The following is a 26,205-nucleotide window of genomic DNA, read 5'->3' as shown; positions in this document are numbered from 1 at the left end:
AGATAAATCTTTACATCTTAATTAACTATAGCCTTTTAGTTGAACTATACAGTGGTATGCTACTAAATGTTTCACAACCTGCTCTCCAGGGAAAAATAAAAACAAAAAGTTTGCCAACTTCCATGGTGTAAATATTTCCACCATGGTTTATTTGAAGGAACGAATGTGGTACTACTGAACTTGGAGGTGGGAAGAGATGCAAGCTAGTCTGAGTTAGCTTTGAATATAGCTAAAAGATGTCATTCATATCCCCCATCTTCACAAGCAATACCCATAAATGCGACACTATGGTATCACGAAAAGGGCATGGACTTTTATGTGGAATGGTCATTTATTCATCCATCTATTTATTCAACAGTGAGCCCATACTATGGATTACCAGAGTGAACAACACAAAACAAACTTTCTATTCTCATTAAGCTTATATCCCTTATAGAGAGATAATAAAATAATCAATATACAGCATGAGGTAGAGAAAAATAAAACAGGGAAGAGCAGTAGATGTTGTGGCCAGGTATAGAATTATATATTGGGTGGTCAGGGAATGCCCTTCAGGTAAGATTTTGAATTCTATTTACTCCTCTTCTGCACAACTGTATCAATAGCATCTACATCAAAGTATTTGGGAATTGACTGTAAGAACGGAGAGTATCAGCACAATGCCTAGTTCATAGTGGGCATCTGAAAAACATAATTGCATTTCTCTTTGCCCTTTATAATATCTCAAGACCATCTTGGTGAACATCTCAAATGTACTGAGCTCTAATAAAGTGATGCCTTCAGGACTCACTAAGGTGTGAATAGCTTTCACTCTTACACTAAATGACTCTGGACTGCTTTACTTATTGCCTTGTTGTTATTGCTTTTTCTGCATTTTCTCTCACTTTTCCCTTTTCCCAGTTTTACATGCCACATCTTGTTACTACAGATGTACTCATCCTTAGCAACATGCAGCCTCCTTCTCGCTTCCTGTGACCTGAGAAACCTGATCATCGGCTCATTAGAAATGTACACTTAATAAAGGTACTCATTCCTGAGGCACGTCAGTCTTCCTTACAATTCAAGTACGTGAGCTTTTTAAAAAGCATGATGTTAAATGAAATAATATATGTTTTGTATGTGATTAACTGTATTAAATATCAATTATAGTATATATTGTTATTAATTATAATCAATTATATTATATGTAATTACTATATGGGATTCTACATTTCCTTATTTGTAAAATAGAAAAAACAACACTCTTTGCTCCTTCACATTTAGTGTTCAGATTAAATGAATCTACATTGCTAGTGAAAATGCAAAATCATACAACTTCTATGGAAGAGTACCTCTCAACAGCTAACAAAACTGCATGTGCACTTACTCTGTGACTCTTGCAATCCCACTTTTAGGAATTTACCCTAAAGATATATTGCCACAAGTACCAAACAACATATGCACAACGCTATTTGCTACAGTATTATTTATGATAGTAAATAATGGAAACAACCTGGGTGTCCACTGGATATTGGTTGAATAAATTACAGTATTTACATCAACACAATGAAATACCACAGAGTCATAAAAAATAATGAGCAAATTCTGTAGTAACTGATAAGAAGTGATTTCTAGGATATACTGAGTGAACAAAAACATAAGATGCAAAGTATATCAATTATGCTACCTTTTATATAAGAAGTAGGAGGAAGAAAAGTATTACATTTTCTTTTGGAGATGGAGTCTCGCTCTGTCACCCAAGCACCCAGGCTGGATTGCAGTGGCGCGATCTCGGCTCACTGCAAGCCCCCCCTCCTGGGGTCATGCCATTCTCCTGCCTCAGCCTCTCTGAGTAGCTTTTGCAAAAAGAACTCTAAGAAAGATCAACCATAAAGGAATGAAAATAGCTACCTTTCAAGTGTGAATTGGAATAGCGAAAAGAGACAGGAATGGTGGTAATATTTCTTGGAATATACTTTTAAATGTAGTTTTTTTAATGGTGTTTTTATTTTTAATTTAATTTAAAGTTCTGAGATACATGAGCAGGAAGTGCAGGTTTGTTACATAGGTAAACGCGTGCCATGATAGTTTGCTGGACCTATCAACCCATCACCTAGGTATTAAGCCCCATATGCATTAACTATTTACCCTGATGCTCTCCTTCCCCACACTCCCCCAACAGGCCCTGGGGTATGTTGTTCCCCTCCCTGTGTCCATGTGTTCTCATTGTTCAGCTCCCACTTACAAGTGAGAACGTGCGGTGTTTGGTTTTCTGTTCCTGTGTTAGTTTGCTGAGGATAATGACTTCCAGCTCCATCCATGTTCCTGCAAAGGACATGATCTCATTCCTCTTTATGGCTGCATATACCACATTTTCTTTATCCAGTCTATCACTGATGGCCATTTGGGTTGACTCCATGTCTTTGCTATTGTGAATAGTGCTGCAATGAACATATACATACATGTATCTTTATAATAGAATGATTTATATTCTGTTGGGTATACACCCAGTAATGAGATATAGTTTTTACTTTTCAAACATGCAACTGTTTTGCATATTAAAAACAAATTAAATTAAAAAGCATAAGTGGAAGGCAAACATTAAAATGGAAACAAATAAACATAACTGGGTATCAAATTGATAATATAACCATACAGAGAAAAGAACTGAACTTTTGAACATAGTATTCTCACTGCATACCCTCAGTGGTATACAGTAGCCTAAGGAGAGAAAAACTGAAATCTTTAACCTAACTTAGTATAATAGCTTTATTGTTTTTTAGAGGGATTGGTGTTGTAATTCTGAAACTATTTTATGTGTGTTTCAGGATGCAGCAAATGAAAACTATGTGGATGTTGAGCATCAGGGTTCTCACTGCAGGAGAAGGGAGATATATGTATAAAATGTGTTGAATTTGAATCAGTATGAGCTCATGACTTAAGACAAAAATTATACTCCCTAGCTCTACCTACTGAAAGAACCTAGAGGCAATAACGCGTCACCGAGCACACCTAAGATGTGTATCTTAGTGCCAAAATACCACTCCCCACTGAAAGCAACCAGAAATCCCTAATAAGTGGTTGGCTTCAAGTCTGGGGCAAGGATGTTAAAAGGTAGTCTAGAATATTTTTGTTCTGCCAGAAGCAAGGAAGACTAATGAGAACATGTCAAAAGGACCTGGGAATCAGCTTGAAGAGATTGCCACTGGCCATATTTGAGGCAATTTGAGCATCACAGAGAATGGCAGTAAAGGATTTTAATACATTGGGTCAAAAATGATCTATGAATCAACAGGGACACCAAAAACAGGGAGGAAGATGAAGACAGAAAAAAGCTATTCTCTAAAGAAGAAGGCTAACTAGTAAGCGTAGAGAGAATTATAGATGTTTAAATCACCCTTTTGTAAGCATCAGTGTAATAACTGATTCAGGTGAAGACTCTCGGGGAGTGTTAAAACCATTGAGTGAAAGCTTTAGGGGAATATGATACTCATTCATCTCAAAGTTTCACTCCAAGGATACTTTACAAAAGAAAAATGGTGCTACATTTACAGTGGAGGGACCGGGCAGTTCTTGTCTTATCTAAGTGACCATATGTGACATCATCAGTACTGGGACTCCCTGACATTATGAACTTCTTGACAAAATACAATGAGAAATATACATCACCAATGTAATGGTTTTGCCAAAAATATAGTGAACCCTGGTTTTGTCACATAGAATCAGGTTAAATATTATTAGAAATGTAAACAAACTGTATATTACATGATTTTAAAATTAATGCAAAATTTATTAGAGGTTAAATAGCATTGTGGGCATGTAGCAGAAAGTTCTTATTTTTAGGTCTTTTATGCTAACGGGTTTAGAAATCAACTGTCATGATTTCTGCAATTTACTTTCAAATGGTTAAAATATTGTATGTATTCATAAATATATTTATATAGCATATGTCACCTATCACGTAGATATATGATACACACGCACGAGTAAACGCAGCAAAGTGTTTACACATGTTGAATCTACATGAGAGGTTTATAAGTCTCCTTTGTACTATTCTTTCAATTTTTCTAGCTTTGAAAATTTTCACAATAAAATCTTGGGCAAAAGGAGTACAGAAGCCACTGTATATAATATGTCTATCCGTGCCTAGCACAGTGTAAGTGCTCAATAAATAGCAGCCAAAGTGAGCTGCCAAGCAAAACCATCAACATGGTTTTCATCTTTCAAGGTGCAAGCGAACTGTGGTTTTGTCTGAGACATTTGTGGAGAAGGGAAAAATAAGGAAACTGTTTAGTCTGTTATGAACAGCTGCGACCCAAATGAAGCCATGGGGCTGAGCAGCCATGAGCTGCTCTCTGGTGCTGGATTTCTTCGCAGGCCCTCAAATGCACTGAGGTGCTGAAATTACAAATTCTGCAAATTCCCCAGAAGACAATTTTGTGGCACGGATGACAGCAGCATGAACTCAGCCATTCAGCCAACTCAATCCTAAAGGTTGCTTGCTGGCTCCCAGAGGGGGGTTTCAGTTAATCTGCTAGAGCCACACTCTGGCCTCATCTTGTCCTTGAGGTGAACGAGTTACCCAGCCAACAGAAATGGTGCCTCCTCCCTCTTTAGAAAGAATGGAACCTAACCCTGGCATACAGCGGGGTTCTACACTGAGCCTCTTCTTCAGTCCAGTGGGTTTTGAGGCAGAGCCTCAGAATAGTTACAGAACTGAGGAATCATGTCTCGTATGTTGGTGTTTTTAGTATGATAATGTCCACACATCTCCATAGAGCAGGAATTGATGTTTTATTAATGATGTTTAATTAAAATTTAATTTCAAAGCATTCCTGCTCTCACGTTGTTTTGATAAAGGCTTTTTTTCTTGGTGACAGGAAGAAGAAAGAAAGAAGTTAAGGAATGCCTTAAAGCTGGACTTGGGGTTTGCTGAGGCACAGGGAGGTAATCCTCAGAGAGCAGCTCAAGGTGGGCAGAGCATCTTTAAAAAGGTGCCCTGAGCTGCTCCTTGGGAAAACCTTATTGTTCATCTCCTGAGTCCTGAATTTTCATCCTGATTTTCAGCAGTGACTTCTCCCTCTCTAATAACCAGGAATTCCCTGTGAATATGAGTCACTAAACCATCCTTTTGCCCTGACTCTGTTTCTCATGTCAGGCACCAAGCACACTGCCACTTTTTGAGTGTCTACAGTGTATTTCCTACAACCAGTTAGATTTCTAGATGTCTGGACATGTCTAGAGCTCTGAAGAGGTTTCCTAGGGGAGCTGGGGAGATTCTCAGTTGCCGGGGCTAGATGCTCCTTTGTGAATATCTTTTTATTTTTCTCCTGTAATTCACCACAAATGTAGTACCTTATAATATGCTGGGTATTAGTCCAATTTCTTTATATATCATCCCACTTAATGTGCACAAGAATCTATAAGATAGGCACTTTAATTATTCCTTTTTTGTTTGAGACAGAGTCTCGCTCTGTCACCCAGCTGGAGTACAGTGGCACTATCTCGGCTCACTGCAACCTCTACCTCCTGGATTCAAGCGATTCTCCTGCCTCAGCCTCCTGAGTAGCTGGGACTACAGACACGTGCCACCACGCCCAGCTAATTTTTTGTATTTTTAGTAGAGACGGGGTTTCACCATGGTAGCCGGGATGGTCTCGACTCCTGACCTCATGACCTGCCCGCCTTGGCCTCCCAAAGTGCTGGGATTACAGGGTGAGCCACCATGTGTGGCCAATTAATTCCATTTTACAGATGAGGAAACCAAGGCACTAAGAGGTTACACAACTCGTTCAAGCATGCTTGGCTCCAGAGTGTACATTGTCTTAGCAGTGCACAATTCTACCTGCTGGAGGAAGGGGCTACAGATTTCTGAAACAGTGAAGTCAGATCTAGGGAAATCTTCCTAGAACTGGAAGTTTTACAGAGTCTACTCCAAGGATGACCCCAAAGTCCAGTGTGTGGGGTCTGCAAAGAGGATGGCTATGAGGATGAACTGGAAGGGTATAAGGGAGGGATGGATCATCAAAGCAGACTGTGTAAAACTTCCAGCTCTAGGATGGGACATGGTGGAAGTGAGGATTAGGGGCAGGGTGAGAAGAGGTTGGCACTATTTCCCTTATCTTCTCATGAGATTTTGTAGTTGACAATGTCAATCTGGGTTCTACTCAGGGTCATGGCTCTGAGGTATTTAGAACTTGCTTAGATGAAGGAAGAGTGCTAGATCCTACTGAATCCCAGGAACACACAAAGAAAGAAAAAAATGAAGATGAAAAAAAGAAAACATGTACTACACAGAATTGCCACAGTAGAGGCTCTGTCTTCAAGTTCTAAGGCTAATCTGACACAAGCCGGGTATATTCTTCATGCAGCTGACAATGCCAGTGCTCTGGCTAGACCTTTCAGATCTCTTTATACCATTTTTGTGAAACTCTATCCTTTACCTGCACATGCAGAGAGACAAAAGTTACAGAAATTTTACCTCTGAATCTCTCCTCCCCATCCCAGACCCTAACTGTTGGCTGGCAGCTTCCTTGCCTAACTTAGGACATCTGTGATGTATGGCCCACCCTGAACAGTTCCCCGAAGGCTCAGGTTGCAGCCAGTTTTTGCTGGACGTGGCCAAAAGTTGCACCTTGGCTTTCTCCCCTTCTTTGTCCCACTTCCCTCACTCCCCTCCCAGTCTCCCCTGGGAAAACTTTCTTAATCAGTTTCTTGCACATGAATCTTCATCTGAGTCTGATTCTCAGAAACTATCTAAAGCCATACCACAAGGAAAGAGGCAGCCTGGGCTGGCTGGAGGGGAAAGTGAAATATGGTCATGGGGAAGTGTTTCTTAGGTAAGCCCTGGAACTGGCGAATTCTATGCTATCACTAAGGTAACTGCGGTGAGCCTGGGAAGAAACATCCAAGTCAATCTGGGGCAATCAAGGAAAGCTTCCTGTAGGAAGTAACATTTGAGCAAAGACTTGAAAGTTCAATAGAGGTTTCCTTGCAAACATGGAGGACAGGTTATTCCAAGCAGGAGAAATGGCATGGGTAAGGGCAGAGAGGCAGGAAAAGTTATGTGTTCTGGGTAAGGGCAGAGAGGCAGGAAAAGTTATGTGTTCTGGTTAAGGACAGAGAGGCAGGAAAAGTTATGTGTTCTAGCAGTAGTGTCCCTAGGTTCTCAGAGTCTCAAGTTATGAGGAAGATAAACTGCAGGAAGCATACCCATTAGAAACTTGTGGGGTGTGGAGGTGGGGTGGATTTGGGAGGGAGACATGGAAGCTCCTAGGCTGACTTTCAGGTCCCTATCTTGAGTTACTAGATGCAGTTCATTGAGATGAGGAACACAGGGAAAGTCAGTATAGAATTGGAGATTAGTTCATTTTCAGATACCTTGAGTTTGATATGACTGTCATCCAGCCAGGTGAATACTCAGTTCTGGGTGCATCCAATGTGTATGCTAAGCTTTTTATACGTATTTTCTGTTTTTAATTCTTACATAATTCAGCAATGTCTGACTTCCAAATTCAACATGTTTAAACAATGTGATACATGTTTTATCTTTCTGGAGGCATCAGTGCAGTCAAACCTTGGACAGAGAAGGTGGTTGATATAGTTTGGGTATTTGTCCCCTCCCAAATCTCATGTTGAACTGTAATCTTCAATGCTAGAGGTGTGATTGGATCATGGAAGTGGATCCCTCATGGGTTGGCGCTGTCTTCGCGACAGTGAGTGAATTCCCCGGAGATCTGGTTAAGTGTGTGGCACCGCCAATTTCTCTCTTGCGCCTGCTTTGGCCACGTGGTGTGCCTGCTTCTACTTCACCTTCCACCATGAGTAAAAGCTCCTCAGCCTCCCCAGAAGCCAAGCTATGTCAGTGCTATTCTTTCTGTACAGCCTGCAGAACTGTGAGCCAATTAAACCTCCTTTCTTTATAAATTACCCAGTCTCCGGTGTTTTTTGCTTGTTTGTTTGTTTGTTTGTTTTTTGTAGAGATGGAATCTTACTCTGTTGCCCAGGCTGGAGTGCAATGGTGCGATCTCAGCTCACTGCAACCTCTGCCTCCCAAGTTCAAGCAATTCTCCAGCCTCAGCCTCCCGAGTAGCTGGGACTACAGGCACATGCCACCACGCCTGGTAATTTCTTTTGTATTTTAGTAGAGATGGGGTTTCACCATGTTGCCCAGGCTGGTCTCAAACTCCTGAGATAGGCAATCCACCTGCCTCAGCCTCCCAAAGTGCTAGGATTACAGGCACGAGTCACCACACCTGGCCGCAGGTATTTCTTTATAGCAATGCAAGAATGGTCTAATAGACTGGTATAAAGCAAGAAGAGGGATGGGGGTACAAAAGGGCCAAAGCTGAGTGCATGTCTATGGCAGAGCTGCCACTGTGATGGGAAAAGCACTCCCTGGAGGTGTGCAATTCACAGTTTACATAGTCCTTCATTGAAGACCTTAGAAAAGAAAGGTGTGTGTGAGGGAATTAAAAATGTAGGAAAAATAAAGGCCTCATAACTGACTGCCATGGCCCTGTGAATAGATTCAATAGCCCCATTCCCATGTAAGCTCTCCTTCCTTGCTCACCGTCTTCCTCAGTCTGCACCACCAGCTCTTCACTCTCCATTCGGCCCTCAGGGTTAGACAGCAGGAGTCGCAGCCGGATGGTCATGAAGGGGCGCAGGCCTCGCAGGGTGTAGTGGGAGGAGGTCTGGATGACCTCCTCGGCCTCGTACTGCTGCTGGTTGAACACATACTGGTACTGCACGGTGAGGTTGTAGCTATGGCAGCGGGTCACCGTGTAGCCGAAAGGCTCCCACTGCAGGGTCAGCTGCCGGGCTCGGATGTCTACGATTTCCACATTCTGTGGGCCATGCACCGGATCTGCAAGACATGCAGGCAAGAAACAACGGCTCTGAAGAGACCATCAGGAAGCTGGGGTGCATATTCTGCTACAACAGGGAACACAGCTTTTCCAAACATATCTCCACCATTCAATCACTGCCGTTATGATTTTTGACACAGGCAATATAATTTAGAGAACTTTTTTCTTTACATCAATCTCCCTTGTCTTATTTAAATACATGCATCTAATAGAAAACATAAATATATAAAAGGAAAACATCATAAATAAATGTTAACCATAAAAATAAACGTGAAATTGTTAAATTCTTATGGGTGCATCAAAGTGCCACTGAAAACCTTCTTGGTACCACACACAGCACACTCCTCGCTTCTGGGATATGCTTATTTAGATGGCTGCTGAGAGCTGACCTGCCTCTTTATACTGAATTCAGCCCCAGCCTGTCCCCTTGGAGGTCAGCCTCTCCTCTTCAGCCAACAACATCCAGATGCACAAGCTGGAAACTGAGTCACAGCCTCAACCCCCAACACCCAGTTTATCCATGCAGTCATCATGACCCATTAACCGTGCTTTAGCATTTCCTCTCCTTTCCTTGACTACACAGTTCATCATTTCCTAACCTCCTACAACACTCTTCTACCCCTCTTTGTCTCCCCTGGCCCCTCTGGGAACATCATTCTAAAAGCTAATCTGAGCATGCCTTCTCACCCGAATGCTGTCTCCCACTCCATGCCTCCTATTGATCTTGGTCCCAGATCACCATACATAACATTGTCTATGTCTAATTTTATTAGGAATATTCTATTTATACTTTATGCACATTAAATAGATTTTTTTTCTTATATAAAACAGGTTATAACAAACATGATGTTTTTCAAAAACCCTGATGTGTAAAGCTCACTTTATGTTGAGGTTTAGGCATTTGTCTTTGGGGTGGCTTGTTTTGTTTGAGATGGGAGTCTGACTCTGTCTCCCAGGCTGGTGTGCAGTGGCATGACCAGAGTTCATCCCAGCCTCAAACTCCTAGGTTCAAGCAATCATGATCCTCTAGCCTCAGCCTCACATGTAGGTGGGCCTACACCATGCTTGGCTAAGTTTTTATTTTTATTTTTTCACATATGGGGTCTCTCTATGTTGCCCAGGCTGGTCTCAAACTCCTGGGCTCAAGTGATCCTCCTGCCTTGGCTTCCCAAAGTGATGGGATTGCAGGCACCATCCACCATGCCTGGCTCTTGGGTCAGGCATTTGTTATGGTAGAAACATAACTTCTCGTGTGATAGATATCCCCAGAAATTCTTGTGTCAGACTTTCTTATCTGGGAGGAGTTAGGCACAGGCTAGAGATTAAATCAGTACTTCTCCCCATACCTACAGGACTTTGCCCAATTACGTATCCTCTTTGGGTCCACTTTTTATTTGATTTGTAAAATGATGATAATAATAGTAGCTAACCTCATGGTAGGGGGAAGGGAAAGTTAGATGAGATGTTTGTAAAGCGGTTAGAATTCAAACTTAATAAGCACTCTACGTATGATAACTGGGGTGTGTTGTTTGTTTTGCAGTAATAGTAATAATATATATGTAATAGTAATAATAATAGTGTTCCACATGCTGTGTCTATCTTGAATGCCTTGTGAGCGGCAGTGCTGGGAGCACCCTTATGCAAAATGATGGACTAGGGTTCCCTCATTGCTCCAACCCCCTCAGAGCATTTAGGGGTAAGGCTACATCTGCACCGATGCAGCAATAAGAAAGAGGGGGTGCTATTGGTGCTAGTTGATCTGTCCCTATGGGGAAAATGTCCTGTAACTTGTGTCGGAGTCTTACCAAGGAACATAGTTCCCAGGAATGTCAGGGAACCTGGAAAGCCAGCACAGAGCTGTCCATGTGGCTGCAGGAGTGAGGGTGTTGAGGATAGTGGGCAGCCCTGGCCCCTGATCAACTGAGGAATTCATGGTCACTCTTACAGCCCAATTATTCATGCTCACAGGTCCTTTGGGCAAAGCAGAGTCAGCATCCCCAAATCAAATGGGTGACTCTGAGAATGTGACACTGAACAAGCTGTTGCTGAGGGCCTACTGTGGAACGGAAGGTGAAGTGTGGTCCCTGTAGTTGGGGATTATGATTGGGTGGGGTTGCGGCTGCTGGCTAAACATCTCGCAGTGGTACCGACTGCAATGAGAGCAGATGTACAGGCACACAGAGAGCAATAAATGGCTTGCCTGGGAAGCCCCGAGCATCCCCACCAGCGTTGCCTAGCTGGGGCCTGTCCACTTGTCCAGGTGCCAGAACTCTCCTGGCAGAGAGCCACTGCCCCTGCTCAGGGCCTCTTCAACACGCCTCCCCTGGGTTTGCCCTCCAAAGTGATGCCAAGCCCCAATACAACACTCACCCACATGGCGTTCTCACCTCCCTCCTGAGGCAGGGAGAAGAGGAACATTTAAGACCCATTTAAACCCAAGGCTAAGACCACATTTTATTGAACATCTTAAAATGTACCATATCCCATGTTAAATATAATTTTTGAGATCTTTATTATGGCCTTAACCCACAAACAAAACTATAAAAACAAAACACCATTGATGGAGCTGTAGCCACAAGTGCTGGGCTCTATCTTCTGAACCGTCTTATGACCCTAGGAGGGAAGGATGGCCCATCCCACGTTACAGATGAATAACCTGCAGTCCAGAAGTGTGCAGGAATTTGTACAGAGTAGCAAGGCCAGCAGGGGACAAAGTGCGGTTTTGAACTTGTGTCTGCCTGACCCCACATGTAGTGTGCAAAGTAAAAACTCTCTGTAAGTTATCAGTTGCACTCTCTATGTTGAAAATCTCGCTACCTGGGGGGAAGGCATATCACTAGCTCTGTCCTAGAGGAAACCAAAGCTCTTTGAGACAAAGTGATTGGACTAAAGCCACAGAGTGAGAGGCACAGCCAAGATATGAGATAGGCCAGAGTCGAAAACCTGTGTTTTCTCAGCACCTTGACGCCACCGGAGACTGAGACCAGGGAAAGAACATAAATATGAGGCATGTCGCCTTCATCAGAAGTCTGGGGAGACTTGAAGAGAATATTGAGAGAAAGCCAAAATACTATAAGGCAAAAATGACTTGGGTCTCAGGAGCCCAGGACCTGCGGGAGAGCGTGGTACAGTGATGTAAACACATTTAGTGCAAAGCTGACCGCTGGCCTTTTGATCCCTGGCCTCCATTCTCCCTGGAGCTCACCTCTGGAGGTGTGCAGATACACACATTTCTGCTCCTCTTAAAGGAGTGAACAGGAGCATCTTTTTAAAGAAGACGAGGATATTGTGATCTTGCCACACAGCAAAGAGACTCTTCCAGACCGGGAAAATTGGGATACAGGAAAAGCCACTTGTTCCCTCTTGTGCATGTGTGACTGTCACGGCGGGCCCCAGGTACAGTGCTGCTGACTAGAGCGTGGCTTGAAGCGAGACTCTGGCACTCACTATCTGGGTGACCTCGAGCAAGGGCACTTCATCGCTGAGCCTCCATCTCCTCATCTATAAAGTGGAAATTATTACACTAGTTTCAAAAGGCTGTTAATGAGCATAAAATGAACTGTAAAGAGAGAGAAAATTGCCTTTGCCTAACAGTAGGTACTCCTCTTAGAGAGAATTGCCTTTCTTGGAGAAATGCCCTTGGAAGCTTGTGTGGGGTAGAAGCTGAATTCTTGGGGCCTCAGTATCACTTACACTGAGACTCCAGTGGAAGAGAAAAATAAACCCACTGGGGGCTTGCATAGAATAAGAGAGGCGTGAGGGTGAACAAATGGCAGAATATTGGGTGAAGCCCAATATGGTCACTCCCCAAGTGATTTTTAGATCTCCAGCAAGGCCCTCAAAATACAACAAAGAAGTTTGCTGTGCCTGGATCTCCTGTGGGTTCTAGAAAGGACTGAGGTCTGCATGCCTTGGGCTTAATAAGATACCACGTGGGAACACAGGGACCAGAGGCAAAGGAACCTTGGAAAATGTGCTCATGTGTGTTACTGAAATCTTGGGAGATGATTTTGGGGGTTCTACTGGCTATGAAAATTCAGAGATTCAAGGAAATCTGTTTGTATTCCAAAGGCAAGAAGGACTCTGGTGAACCTAGAGATTCGGTACCTGCAGGTGAAAGCATTTTGTAAATCTGAGAACTCGCATTCAGGAAAAGGGAAAGACAATGGCTATTAAGTAGCAACTCTGGGCTAGGTGCTACCCTTAGCACTTGTGTCCTAAAAACAATTCGATGGTATAGGAAGTTGAGACTCAGTGAAGAGATGTAACTTACCCAGGGCCACACAGCCGAGCCCCCCATTCTCTGGGCTCCCATGAATGGGTCAGTTACACATGTATACACACAAGCCTGTCCCGAACATGTGCAAAATCACAGATGGGTCTGGGATAAGAATACACATTTTAGTCTGTGGCCCCTTCCCCCTTCTCCTTCCACCCAACTGCATCTCCTCCTACAGGGGGCCTCACATGTATGTGTGCAGCGACCTCAGTTCTCAGGTGCAAGCTCTGTCCACTTCCCCCAGACATCCGTTCTTTGGCCATGGCACTTTGCACTGTTGTCCAACACACTTAGCATTTGTCACACTGCCCAGGAATTGCTTGTTCATGTGTTTGTCACCCCTCTCAGGCTGCAACAGACCATGTTCTGTTTGCCAGTAACCTCAGAACGTGGCACAGGGTCTGTCAAGGGGCAGTTCCTGTGAGATGAACAGATGGTGACCTGTTCTTGGGAACCGAGCTCAGACTCTTTGTTCCCACAGTCCTTGCCCTGTCCCCTTCGGCATGTCAGCTGGGTCTTTAAGGGTAATTTTTTTTTTTTGCATTCAAGAGAATATCCTGAAATCCTATTCAATGGAAACTAGGTTTTAGAGTGTGATGGAAGCATTCATGCTTTCAGTCTGACCCCTCCAAACCTCATCTGCCAAACCCAGCTTCTGCTGGGTAATTGCCTGCAGCATGGAGAATCTAGGGTTTACATTCGGGTTGGTGCAAACAAGTTGGAAATTGCTAAGAAAGCCTTGTGTGTGCAGTGGAGATTGGTTTGTTGAATTTACATCCCCCGTGTAAATACAGCCAAGCCTAGAGCCTATGGTTTCTGCCTCCAGATAAAGCCTTGTCCGTATGACCTTCTTGATTAACAGCCCACAGGCCAAGAAGATGGCAAATGGTGTGAAGAGTGTGGCTTGTCTGGGAAGCTGGAAAACCATCCTCTGATAGGAAATCAAAGTGGCTCTACCTCTGGATGCACTTTCTGTATGCTCTTAGACTAGACAACAGTGGCCTTGTCCTATGCCCTGTACTTTAGAGAGCCACTTTGGCCCACTTCAGACTGTGCCCTCTTCTTGGAGCAAGGGATCAGGGGGCCAATGGGCTGTCCAAAGGACCTGGTTCTGTCCTCTCCCTTCTGGTCCAGGCTCCACATATATGACACCCTAGAATTCCCTGCCCAGAGGCCCTACACTCAGTTTCTTCCCTTGTTCTGTCCTTCCTGTGAGTGGCCGTTGGCCCAAGGATGGCCAAAGGATGGCTGTCTGGGGGAAGTGGACAGAACTTGCACCTGAGGACTGAGGTTGCTGTACACACACATATGTGGGGCCCTTGTGGGGAGAGATGTGGTTGGGTGAAAGGAGAAGGGGGAAGGGGCCACGGGCTGACATTTTTATTCTTATCCCAGATCCTGTGATTACGCACATGTTAGGGACAGGCTTGTGTGCAGGCATGTGTGACTGACCCACTCAGGTTTTCAGAAGCTTCTCCATTCTTACTGCGGACTCAGGAAGGCAGGGTGGTCCTCCTCACCTCTGAACCCTGCTCCTCTTTCTATATCAGCTCTTATTAAAGCACCATGTCCATCCTGAAGTACCATTTTCATTCTAATACCCGAGCCCACCCTGCAACAGGTACCTTCCTGCCCCCAAATGCCCCTGAGTCATTTTCCACTTCTCACTTACCAAATCCTGTATTCTTAAAGCAAAGCAAGGGATTATAAATGCCTTCACACCTCCATGCCTCTGCCCAGCTATTTCCTCTGCTTGGGATGCCACCAACAAATCCTCATTCAATATTTTCAAGGCCCAGCTCCAATGCCACCCTTTACTTGTGACTTTCTCTAACAGTCTCCCTTGCCCATAATTAAAGCCTCGATGACGTTTTTTTTTCCTTAACATGCTATCATATGTCTCCCATAGCTCTTATCAGACTTCAGGGTTATTGTTCATATGTTTGGTTCATGTTCACCTCCATTGCCAACCTGTGAGACCCTAGATCTCCTCATTTTATAACTATAACATACAGCTGCTGAATAAATGAATTAAGTACATAAATGAATAAATCTAGAAAGTAGTGATAGCTGAAGACCAAACCACCCGAATTTAGGTGCTAATACAGGGCAGGGGAAAAGCAATAAGTACAGGGTTGAATCAGGATCTCTTTACACTCCAATAGTTAAGGGTAATCATGTGGTTAAGTCAGAATTGGCTCCCTTTTCTGTCCTGTATGGACTCGGCCTCCATCCCCCCTGTCAAAGGCAATAGCTGTAGAATCTTCTAATGACCTTAATCAAGGCAGAACATCTTATTAAAAAAGAAGCAGCAAAACAGATTTTCAATTCATGAATTTGCTACATATTCATCTTTGCATGTGGAGTTGGCTGTAGCATATGTACTGTTCAAAGTTGAACCTAAATTGAGATAATTTGGGGCATGGGGCTGAAAATGTGGAGGTGGATAGCTTGTATGTAAAATTAATTTTTTATCCATTTGGAGATGCAATTTGAGTTCTTTTCAAATTAAATTGCAATGGAGTCCTAGGCAGCTGGAAACATTATTGCCAACATAATTTGATACTGCAAGAGCAGAAATATGTTGACAGATAGTTCGATGTGACCATTAATTTGCACTTTCTGCATGGAAATGATACACGAAGGGAATAAAAAGGTAAGGGGAACAAAAATAAAATCCATCTTCTTTCCAGCATCATCCAAACCCACTCTCTTATTTTCTACCACCTCTTCTAATTTATTGCAGATGTTTGGTGGACAAGAATTTGTTGAATACTAGTTCACTATTCCTAAACCGAAAATCTGAAATCTGAAATATTTCAAAATCTGAAACTTTCTGAGTGCCAGCATGATGCTCAAAAGAAATGCTCGTGGAAATATTTCAAATTTCAGATTTTCAATATCAGGGATGTTTGACTGGTAAGTATAACACAAATCTTCCAAAATCTGAAACATTTCTGGTTCCAATCATTTCAGATAAGGGATATTCAGCCTGTATTATCATAGGTATCTTATAAATATAAGCAAGCATAGGAATCCAGGAGCTCCATTTGGAGATGCTGGTAATTCCACAATATAGAAGCACTACATCCTACTTGTGCTGATGATTAGAATCACCTGAAGCTGGAGCATGTCACTTTGTGATAAGGCAACTCGGTTGCTACCCTCCTATAGCAATGCCACAGAGAAGGTAATCCATTCACGTGTTCATTGTCTCATTTCTTAATTGAGAACTACTCACTGAGCATGGAGGCATCATGACACGGGGAAAAGAACATTGGTTCTGTGATCACCTGAACCTAAGCACATCACTTACCCTACCTGTGTCTGTGCCTTATTTTTCTCATGTAGGAAATGTAGATGATACTCCCTCACTCTTAGGGCTATGAGGTGAATTAAGAAGACAATATATTCCAGAGTCTTGGATGGTACTAGACACAGCTGCATTCCCTCAAACCCAGAGTGGGAGGTGAGACAGAACAGCCACTGAGACAAACAGGGGTTGTGGAGGTTTCTGTGGATCTCTGACCTGGTTCTGAGTCTAGTTGACCAGTGGACTCATTCTTTTAACCAACTATAGTTTAGTGTTAGAAAGCTTCCATTAATGCCCTTGCAGTTATTGCTGTATCTACTCCTTCCATTCTACATATATATCCTTAACCTCTGAGATGGGCCAGGCATTAGGGATGTAGGTGAATGGGACACTTTCTTGCCTTTGTGAAACTCATGCTAGGGGGATGAAATAATTTTGAAAGATGATATGATGAAGCTTGATAAGTCTTTTGCAGGGGAAGTATTGGGCTTCTGGACAATAGACACAGTATAGCACTGAAACTCATCTAAGCCAATTTGATGATGACGCATGCACAACCCTGACATTCTTTATCATAGAAACCAAAGCCATTAAAGAAATTTAAGGTGAGCGAAGGTTAACGATTCCCCAACAACTGCATTATTAGATGATAATAAAAGCAAGCCTCTGGCCAAATTCTACTATACAGATGGACACATTATACAAGCATTTATTAGCAAATGGGCACAAAGCAGCTCAAACAATCTATTTCATAAAGTTCATGAAGTCCCAGCAATAGATAAGTTAGTTACTATTTTTCATGAAAGGTTCATCTGAGGCAAGTACAACAATAAGGCAGAAGTTGGCAAGCTTTTTTTTTTTTAAGGGCCAGACAGTAAATATTTAAGGTTTTGCACCTTTGCAGGTTAGATAGTCTCTGTTGCATCTTTCCGTCTCTGCTATTATAGTGCAAACGTAGCCATAGACAACATGTACACAAAATAGGTGTGGCTGAGTTTCAATAAATGTTTATTCACAAAAAGTTAGAACCTTAGGCTATAGCATGCTTACTCTTGTTATGGAGGTAAAATAAATGACTATGATTGTCACTTTAGGCAGCCAGTAATCCTCCTAATCTCATGACTAACACAGTACTGTTTAGGAATCAAGGTTGTGACACCATCCCTAAGGTCGAAGACTAGAGGTCTTACGGGATTATTCTTTATAATGTACTTCTGGAGAGTATTTTAAAACAATTTTGGCCAACCCACATAGTTTAAATACCTTTCATTTCACCAGTTAGAATTTACTTGTAACATTTATTATGCTGGTCCACAGGCTCTTGATTTCAAACACAGCAATCAATTTCTAATATTTAGTTTGCTAATTAGCAAAATGGAGGTTGTTGATCAAGATATGGTATCAGAATAGCTGGGAAAATAGGCGTGTACTCATCACATCTGGTTAGTTTTTTTTTATTTTTTTTTAGAGGCAAGCATCTCACTATTTGCCCAAGCTGGTCTCAAAATCCTGGCCTCAAGTGATCCTCCTGCCTCAGCCAGGGAGACAGAGCAAGACCATGTCTCTGAAAGAAAAAACTATACACACACACACACACACATATGTGCATGTATATATATGGTTATCATATGTTATTTTGATATATGTTATCAAAAGCACGTGGTGTACTTAGAGTTGTCTCTGAGGTATGGGTTCTTGACTGCAACACTAGCATACTTCCCTAAATGGTGTGTTCTTGATTGTAAGGCTCTCAATACTGGTACTAGCTCTCAATAGCTTGACCAATACAACTCACCCATCACACCCCACTGTGTAAGCTTAAATATTTGAGATAAATTACCAACAATGTAATATTTAGTCTAGAGGCCAAGAATTCTTTCCTGAAAAAGGGGTCTTGGGCAAAGGATGGATAGGATTAAACCAGGTAAAGGGGAAGAATGTGTACAGGAGAGGACAAGAGAGGGAGAAAAGGGAGTGGGAAGGTTAAGCCCCAGATAAAGGAGGCAGCACACTTAGAGTCTAAGAGACAACAGCAAGGAGGCTAATGGCCACAGAGATTGCCACGCTAGAGTGGACAGTCCACAAGAGCAGGAATCCTTGCCTTTCACCACTCATGCACACCCCATACGGTGATGTGCTAGGCCAGTCTGGGTGTTACACTTTGGTCCTCCTACCATCCCTAAGAAGAAAATGAGGATAACAACTAGGGCAGCTGTAACAGTACGATAAGAGTATTCTTTGCCAAAAGTAAAGCACTGGACAGTCATTTGTTTTGTATTAGAGTTTCTACCATGTGCTGATAACTATACTGGATGTAGGAGTGAACCAAACAGGCAAAAACCCTCTGTGCCCTTGTAGTGTGTATATTCTAGTGGGGGTAGAAGATTAAATAATATATCAGATAAATCAGAAAAGTGTGTAACACATCAGATAGTAGTAAGTGCTGTGGAGAAAAATCAAGCAGGGAAGAGAGACTGGAGGGTTGGGAAAGGCTTATGTCTACAATTTTACTTCTTTGATTTGAGGCCTTGGCATCAGCTCCTTGATCTTTCCTGACCTTTCTTCTTCATTTACCCTGAAGTTTTTACTTTTTATTTCCCATGGCTTAGCTCGAAATATTTTTTGAGCATCTATAGGGTGGCGAGCTAGTTTTGGGGGACATAGTGTTAATAAAAATAGACATAATTCCTGCCTCCTTTGCGCTAAATCCAGTGAGAAAAACAGACTAAAACAACCATCATGCAGCCAAACATATGAGCTAACCAAATTGCATGTGTTTTGAAGGAAATATAGATGCTATAATATGATGATAATGCAAATAAAAAGTGTTTTGAAAGAAACATAAGGGATCGATTGGATAAAAATGGCAAGCTACGTACAGTAGTCAGGGAAGATGACTGAAGAGGTGACATTTGGACTGAAAGGTGTCACTCTTCCCTCTCTATTCCCACTTCTCTCCCAGTTTCCACTCATTCTTTTTTGTTTTTGAGACAGTCTCGCTCTGTCACCCAGGCTGGAGTTCAATGGCGTGATCTTGGCTCACTGCAACCTCCACTTCCCAGGTTCAAGCGATTCGCCTGCTTCTGCCTCCCAAATAGCTGGGATTACAGGCACACCACCACGCTCGGCTAATCTTGGTATTTTTAGTAGAGACGGGGTTTCACCACATTGACCAGGCTGGTCTTGAACTCCTTAATTCAAGTGATCCACCCGCCTTGGCCTCCCAAAGTACTGGGATTACAAGTATGAGCCATTGTGTCCAGCCTCCACTCATTCTTGAGGCCTTCCTTTAAACGTTAGTTCTTCCGAGAAAGCCGTCGCTCAAAAGCTTCTCTCGCCCAGTTGGGTATGTGTCCCACCCCATCCCACTCAGATGAATGTAAAATTGGGTCCAATCAGGGCTAGTCCAACAGTCCTATCCCATAGGTCCTCCAGTCAGTTTGGGGTACGGAGGGGGAACCCAGAGTCAGATATAACCCAGATTCACGAAGCAGCCTATTGACCGGGGTCATGGCCCTCGGGCCCACAGTAAGCACAAAAACTGAAGCCCAAGGGCCTTCAGCCAGTTATTCAGCCATTGTCTTTGGCTCCAAACATGCCCTCTGTATCTTGCTTTACGGTGCTAAGGCTAGGATGGCACAAATCACATGTGCTCTACTGTCTGGCTGCATGCGGGTATCTGTCCATGGCGGGCAATAGAGGGAGCCTGCGGGACTGGAGGATGGGGAGGCTTCAGCATCAGGTATCCACGTAGCCAGTTCATTCTGTCACAGCATTTGGATCTAGCTTGCAGTTTCCCCAACACTTACAGAGCCAGCCTCATTGCAGCACCTCAGAGACACCAGCACCAGCCTCTTTTCGTTCTTTTCAACTCTGGCAGTAGCTGCTTCCCATAGTTGCCACCTTGGTCTAATGTTTTCATGTTCTCTTTTAATGATTTCCATTTTCTAGGCAATTCTTTATATACAGTTAACCAAAGGTTCACAGTGCCCTTGGTGTTTCAGTAATTTTTTTTCCCACAAATCCTAAGCCAAAAAAAAAATACCCAACAGTTTCATGTATTAGTTGTTCCAAACAACTTAATAAGTATTTGCATCCTAACAAATAAGAAGAGTGGTTTGAGAAAACAGTACACACAAATCAAAATAAAGCTATTTTTTTCTTTCTTTCTTAACTACAATTACTTCCTAAAAGGATGCATGTATCTGTTGAGCATTACACAATTTCTCAAACTGAGGATTCAGATTAGACAGACATTGCCACTTTCGTTGCCTGTTCCATGTTGATTTTGGCAAAAAACTTGCATTTCATCATGGCAATTGCCAGAAGCCCAATTCTGCCAAGATATGACATCAGAAGGAATGTAGCCCAATCTCATGTTGAAACTGTGGGCCCCTTCAAGTAGTCATTTGTAGTGTGTCTGACAGATGATGCTGTGTTTTCCATGATACTAGTACTACTGGTGCTCTTGTGAGTTAAGAGCGGTGTCTTACACTGTCTCAACACAGTTTGAAAACCAGGATAGTTAACAATTCTGTATAGGCAATTCTGTCTGTTATAAGTATCATGATTTATCTCCAAATTAGACCTTGACTGATGCAGGACCCCACTGCCTAAACTTCCTTAATATTCCACGTTCCCATCTTTGTCTCCCAGTATTCCACACAGCCTAGGCCCCTCATGCCCAGAAATCTGATGTCCTCCTAGCTGCCACATTCTGCTTCCCAGCTCCATCTCAGACCTTGACCTTCCCTCTCTGCCCCATCCAGATGCAGTCCCCTGGACTGTGGCTGAGCCGGGGAGCGGGGTGGTCAGCTGTGTGCCTCCTGCCACATCAACTGCTCAGGTGCTCAAATGCTGGGAAGAATTAAAGGGACAGAGGCAAAAGACTGCAGCCTGAAGACAGAGACTTTGGAATGTTTAAAAATTATTTTTGCGCTAGAGGAAATCGGGTTGGGAAAAGAGAAGCAATTTTGAAATTACGTGGTTTCGGTTTCCAGAGAAAGGAAAAAAGATTTGGGGTGAAGAAAAGGAGAAGTCAAACCCATAACATCTGGGTTGGTTTCACTTCAATTCCCACTTGATTCATGGCAAGTTGCTTTATTCATTTAAAGAAAAAAAAGGAAAAGAAGAAAAGCTGGAGAAAGAATAAAACCCGAAACATTCCAGATGGTCAAAAGCCACCTAGCACTGGGCCCGGGTATTAAACATTCTGAACACTTTACTTGTCCTGGCTGTGAACAATAGGGCACTGGAATTAGAAAAGTCTCAGCATAGCTAATTAGCCATCACTGCCTAAGAAGCCATGTGTAAATCAAATTGTTTCTACACTATGTAAAAACAAACAAAAGTAATATCTCCTAATTGGACTCTGATCGCCTCTCTTCTAGAAGTACTACCTTTTTTTCAGCTGGAGAATTTGGCTTTTCATATTCAGATCCAGGGCTTTTCAAAGCTGAGGCTGCTCATAGCTGACAACCCCCCATCCCAGGACATTCTTGATCTCCCAAGGAATCACATTAATCTACAGACACTACTCAGGACTGCTGGACCTTGAAGAGCCCTGCTGTGTCAGCAGCCCCAGAAATGCCTGCCAAGCTTTTTTATGATGTCCAAAGCTTTATTCTTTGAAATGTATAAGAGTGTCATTAAACTGAAGGAACACTTTCAGATGAAAACCACCGTCAGTTGAGGGAGGCTTATTTTCTGTCGAATCTCATTTGAGACTTACCTAGGCAATGAAAAAGGCAATCGACAAAACAAGCTGTCCATCTCAGTTAACTTGTGGGAACAAGAAGGGAACCCCAGTAGAACAGGGATCACAGTAGAACAGTAGCTAGAAGACACATTATCTGACTGCCTGCCTCACTCATTTGCGAAGTACCTGCTGGCCTTGTTGAGCACCTCTCAGAAAAGATGAGGGGTTAAAATGCACACGTTCTGTTTCCTGACTGACCCCTCTAATAGGGGCTGACATTTGGCCATGACATTGTGAGACACAATCCTAGCACAGGCTTTTACATAAGCCACCAAATGATAATTCTACATATCAGAATCTCAAAAACGATCGCTACTCTTCCTCCTTGACTTTCATTTTTGACTTAGCCTTCTAAGGATGGCCTCTGCAAAATATGAACTCTCCTTAAATGTCATCAGTCTCAATGCCTTTTCCACTTTCCATCTTCCTCCATCTGCAAATAGTCTTGCTCAGATACTTGATGTTTTCATATTTTCTATCTCTTGCACATCAAAACTTATTTATGAACTGTGTGACATTGAAAAAATACTTTTACCCTTCCTGGCCCCAAATTTATAATTATACATACCTCCTACATTTCTTGTAGGGTTTAAATAAAATTATATGCATGCATTGTTAATGGGATATTGTCACCATAGTGCTGTATAACAAATCACCCCCAAAGCCACTGGTTTACAGCAACAGGCATTTATTCTTAAGCTCATACATCTGCTTGTATAATCTCCTGATGTGGATCAGCCAGGCATGGCTCCAGGCTATGAGTTGTGCCCAGGTCTGCCCGATGTATGCTTATTCTACAAACCAGGTTGAAGGAGTGGTAGCCCCTCAGAGTAAGTTCTTTCCATGATGAATGCACCAGAGCCGAGCCAAGCCAAGCCAACCCATGTAGGAGCTCTTAAGGCCTCCCTCATGTCAAGCTTGCTAATACCATATTGACAGAGGAAGTCACACAGGTAAGCTCAACATCAATGAAGCCACTTGTCCCACAGTTGGAAAGGGTGGGAGTAGCAGAGGTGAGTGAATATTTACTGAAAGATAACTCAAACTATCAGATCAATAGATGGGTATGTTTTGGTTAACATGACAGGCCAACACTCCTTCACATAGTACAGGCTTGATCTCCTGAGGGAGGAAAGTCTGACTTTGAGTCAGGTGTGTGGAGAGCCAGAAGATTCTGCTAAAGCCATAAGATGTAGGCAGTTTCCTGTTCTAAGTTCATTTTAACTATTATGGAATGTGTCTCTTGGAAAGAAGGGCAGAAGTCTAATAGAGAGACCTGGAGAAGCCACCCTGGCATTTGCAGTCTTTGTCAATCTCAATATGAACATTCTCATCTACCAGCCAAACTGGTCAGGTGAGTTATTCCTGTCCTCACCTCCCAAATGCTGTCTCAGACCACATCCCTCCACACACCCTGATATCCTCTGCCCCAAATCAAAACTCTACAGTAGGCAAAAATATCAGCCCCCAAAGAGGTTCACATCCTAATACTCAGAACCTGGGAATCTGTTATCTTACGTGGCAAAAAGAACACTGTGAACGTGATTAAGGATATTGAACTGGTGAGATGATCCTGGATTATCTGGGTGGGCCCCATGTACTCATAAGGGTCCTTATAGGAGGGAGGCAAGAGGGCAGAGAGGAGAAATGATGTTAGGCTGACAGCTTCGAGGATGGAGAAAGAACAGCAAGCCAAGACATAGAAGTGGCCTCTAGAAGCTGGAAAAGGCAAGAAACAGATTCTCCCCCAGAGTCGACCAAAGGAACACAGCCCTGTAGACCCATCTCAGACTTCTAACCTCCAGAACAATAAATCAGTGTTAACTGCTAAGCTTGTGGTGAATTGTTATAGCAGCAAGACGAAACTAACACAAACCTCAAAGACTGCTCTGCTTATTTCTGTATGTTTATTGACACTCTTCACTCTCACTGCCTTCCCTCTGTAGACCCATTATGTTTTATACACTGTCTTCTGCCTGAATGAGTTCTTGTAAAATACACATAATTGTTTAGTATGCATGTATTTTTAATTATGTAGATTGGAATGTGTTCTAGCTCGTTTACCTTTTTGTCACTCAACACTACACTTTTGACACTCACCCAGGCTGCCGTGTGCTCTTAGTTCATGATTTTCAACCATTGCATGGGGTTCCGGGGTGTGTTCTCTCCATAATTTATCAATCTGCTCCCCACTGACAGACGCTGTTTGCTTCTTACTCATCACTACCAGAAATCACGCTGTAGTAGACCTTCTCAGGTGTCTCCTTCTAGATTTGTGTGAATTCCTTTGTGGTTTACATTCCTAGGGGCAGAAATACTGACATATAGGCTATGTGTAAACTTAATTTGACAAAGTACTGTCAGATTGCTTTCATAACAGCAGCCCCGAAACTTTAGCTGTATGTAAAGGTACCTGTGAACCCACATTCATCCAACCTTTGGTATTATCCAATTTTTCTACATTTTACCAATCTGATGGGCACTACATATTTTTTCCCATTACTATTTTACTTTATATTGTTTCAGTACTAAGGAGTTTGAGAATTTCTTCCTATATTTATCAGCCTTTTGGATTTTTATCTTTATAAACTCCTTATTCAAATCCTTTGCACAATCATCTACTCATCTGTAGAATTCTTTGTATATTCTAGGGGTTTTTTTTTGTTCATGATAATCTCTAATAAATAAGAGTCCTTTATTTTTGATGTAATAAAGTCAACCAAGTGCCGGGTGCGGTGGCTCATGCCTGTAATCCCAGTACTTTGGGAGGCTGAGGCAGGCGGATCACCTGAGGTCGGGAATTCGAGACCAGCCTGACCAACATAGAAAAGCCCCATCTCTACTAAAAATACAAAATTAGCCGGACGTGGTGGTGCATGCCTGTAATCCCAGCTACTCTGGAGGCTGAGGCAGGAGAATTGCTTGAACATAGGAGGTGGAGGTTGCAGTGAGCTGAGATTGTGCCACTGCACTCCAGCCCGGGCAACAAGAGCAAAACTCTGTCTCAAAAAAAAAAAATGAGAGAGAGAGAAAGAAATATGAAAAATAAATAAAATCAACCAAGTTTTTAAAGTTATCGTTTGTTATTTTTTTTAAATGTCTCCCTAACGGCAGACATGAAATCTGTTCTCAAATATTCCACGTCCCCCTTGCTCCAGGCACATGGTCAGGTTGTACTTTCCTTTGAAGTTAGGTATAGCCATGAGACTTTCCTCGCCCAGTGATAAGTGAAAAGATATCACCTGTCACTTTCAGGGCTGTTTTAAAGCCCATGGTGTGATTGGCCCATTTCACTTTCCCCTGTTGACCTATGTGATCACAACGCACTAGCGAGAGAGAGATTTCTGTAGCAGGTTAAGCCATCAGATTTTGGGGTCATTTGTTCCTTGAGCATACCTAGCCTATCCTGACTTATTTTTTTATTTATTTATTTTATCCCATTCCCCACTCTCCTACCATGAGCAACCATTTTAATATATTTTTTTTGTGTTCTTAGAAAATGCATCCTATTATGCATGCATTTTTAAAATTTAGATAAATGGTGTTGGGTTGTCTCACTCTGTTTCTTACTTTCTTCACTCAGCATTATGCTTTTAAGGTTCAGCCACACTGCTACACATGCATATCAAATCTGTTGTTGTTAAATGCTGTGTGGGTGAGCCACAGCTGTGATTTCCCTCTCTTCCTTTCCCTATGAAAGACACAAACTTTTTTTTGAAGAAATCTTTGCCCAACTCTAGTCTACAAAATCATTCTGCAATATTCTTTTCTAACTTTGTAGCTTTATCATTCACATTGACAACTTAGGTCTCCAGAGTCCATCACCCTGGTAGTAGGTATTAAGGCAGTATTCAGTTTTATTTTCCCCTGCACAGTAAAAAAAGTTTTCCTCAAAACCATTTGCTTACTATTCTGTCCAGTTGATCTGTAGAGCCATCTCTACGCACATGAAGTTTCTAGATATACATGAAATGATTCTTGAGCTTTCCATTCTGTTCTATTGATC

The 26,205-nt window shown here is 42.6% G+C and overlaps 1 protein-coding gene across 6 annotated transcripts in view; it reads right to left on the bottom strand.

Moving 5' to 3' along the window:
* The window catches only part of PTPRT (protein tyrosine phosphatase receptor type T), a 1,142,918-nt gene that overhangs the window by 397,747 nt on the left and 718,966 nt on the right, over nt 1–26,205 (bottom strand). For all 6 annotated transcript variants that reach the window (XM_055264961.2, XM_063633847.1, XM_055264960.2 and 3 more), the window contains exon 8: nt 8,552–8,848. In XM_055264961.2, the coding sequence (XP_055120936.1) occupies nt 8,552–8,848 (297 nt within the window). The remainder of the gene's footprint in view (nt 1–8,551; nt 8,849–26,205) is intronic.

The sequence above is a fragment of the Symphalangus syndactylus genome, chromosome 24, assembly GCF_028878055.3.
Source record: "Symphalangus syndactylus isolate Jambi chromosome 24, NHGRI_mSymSyn1-v2.1_pri, whole genome shotgun sequence".
NCBI classification, from domain to species: domain Eukaryota; kingdom Metazoa; phylum Chordata; class Mammalia; order Primates; family Hylobatidae; genus Symphalangus; species Symphalangus syndactylus.
Note: the sequence above shows the minus strand (reverse complement) of the source record. Positions and strands in the feature narration are given on the sequence as shown.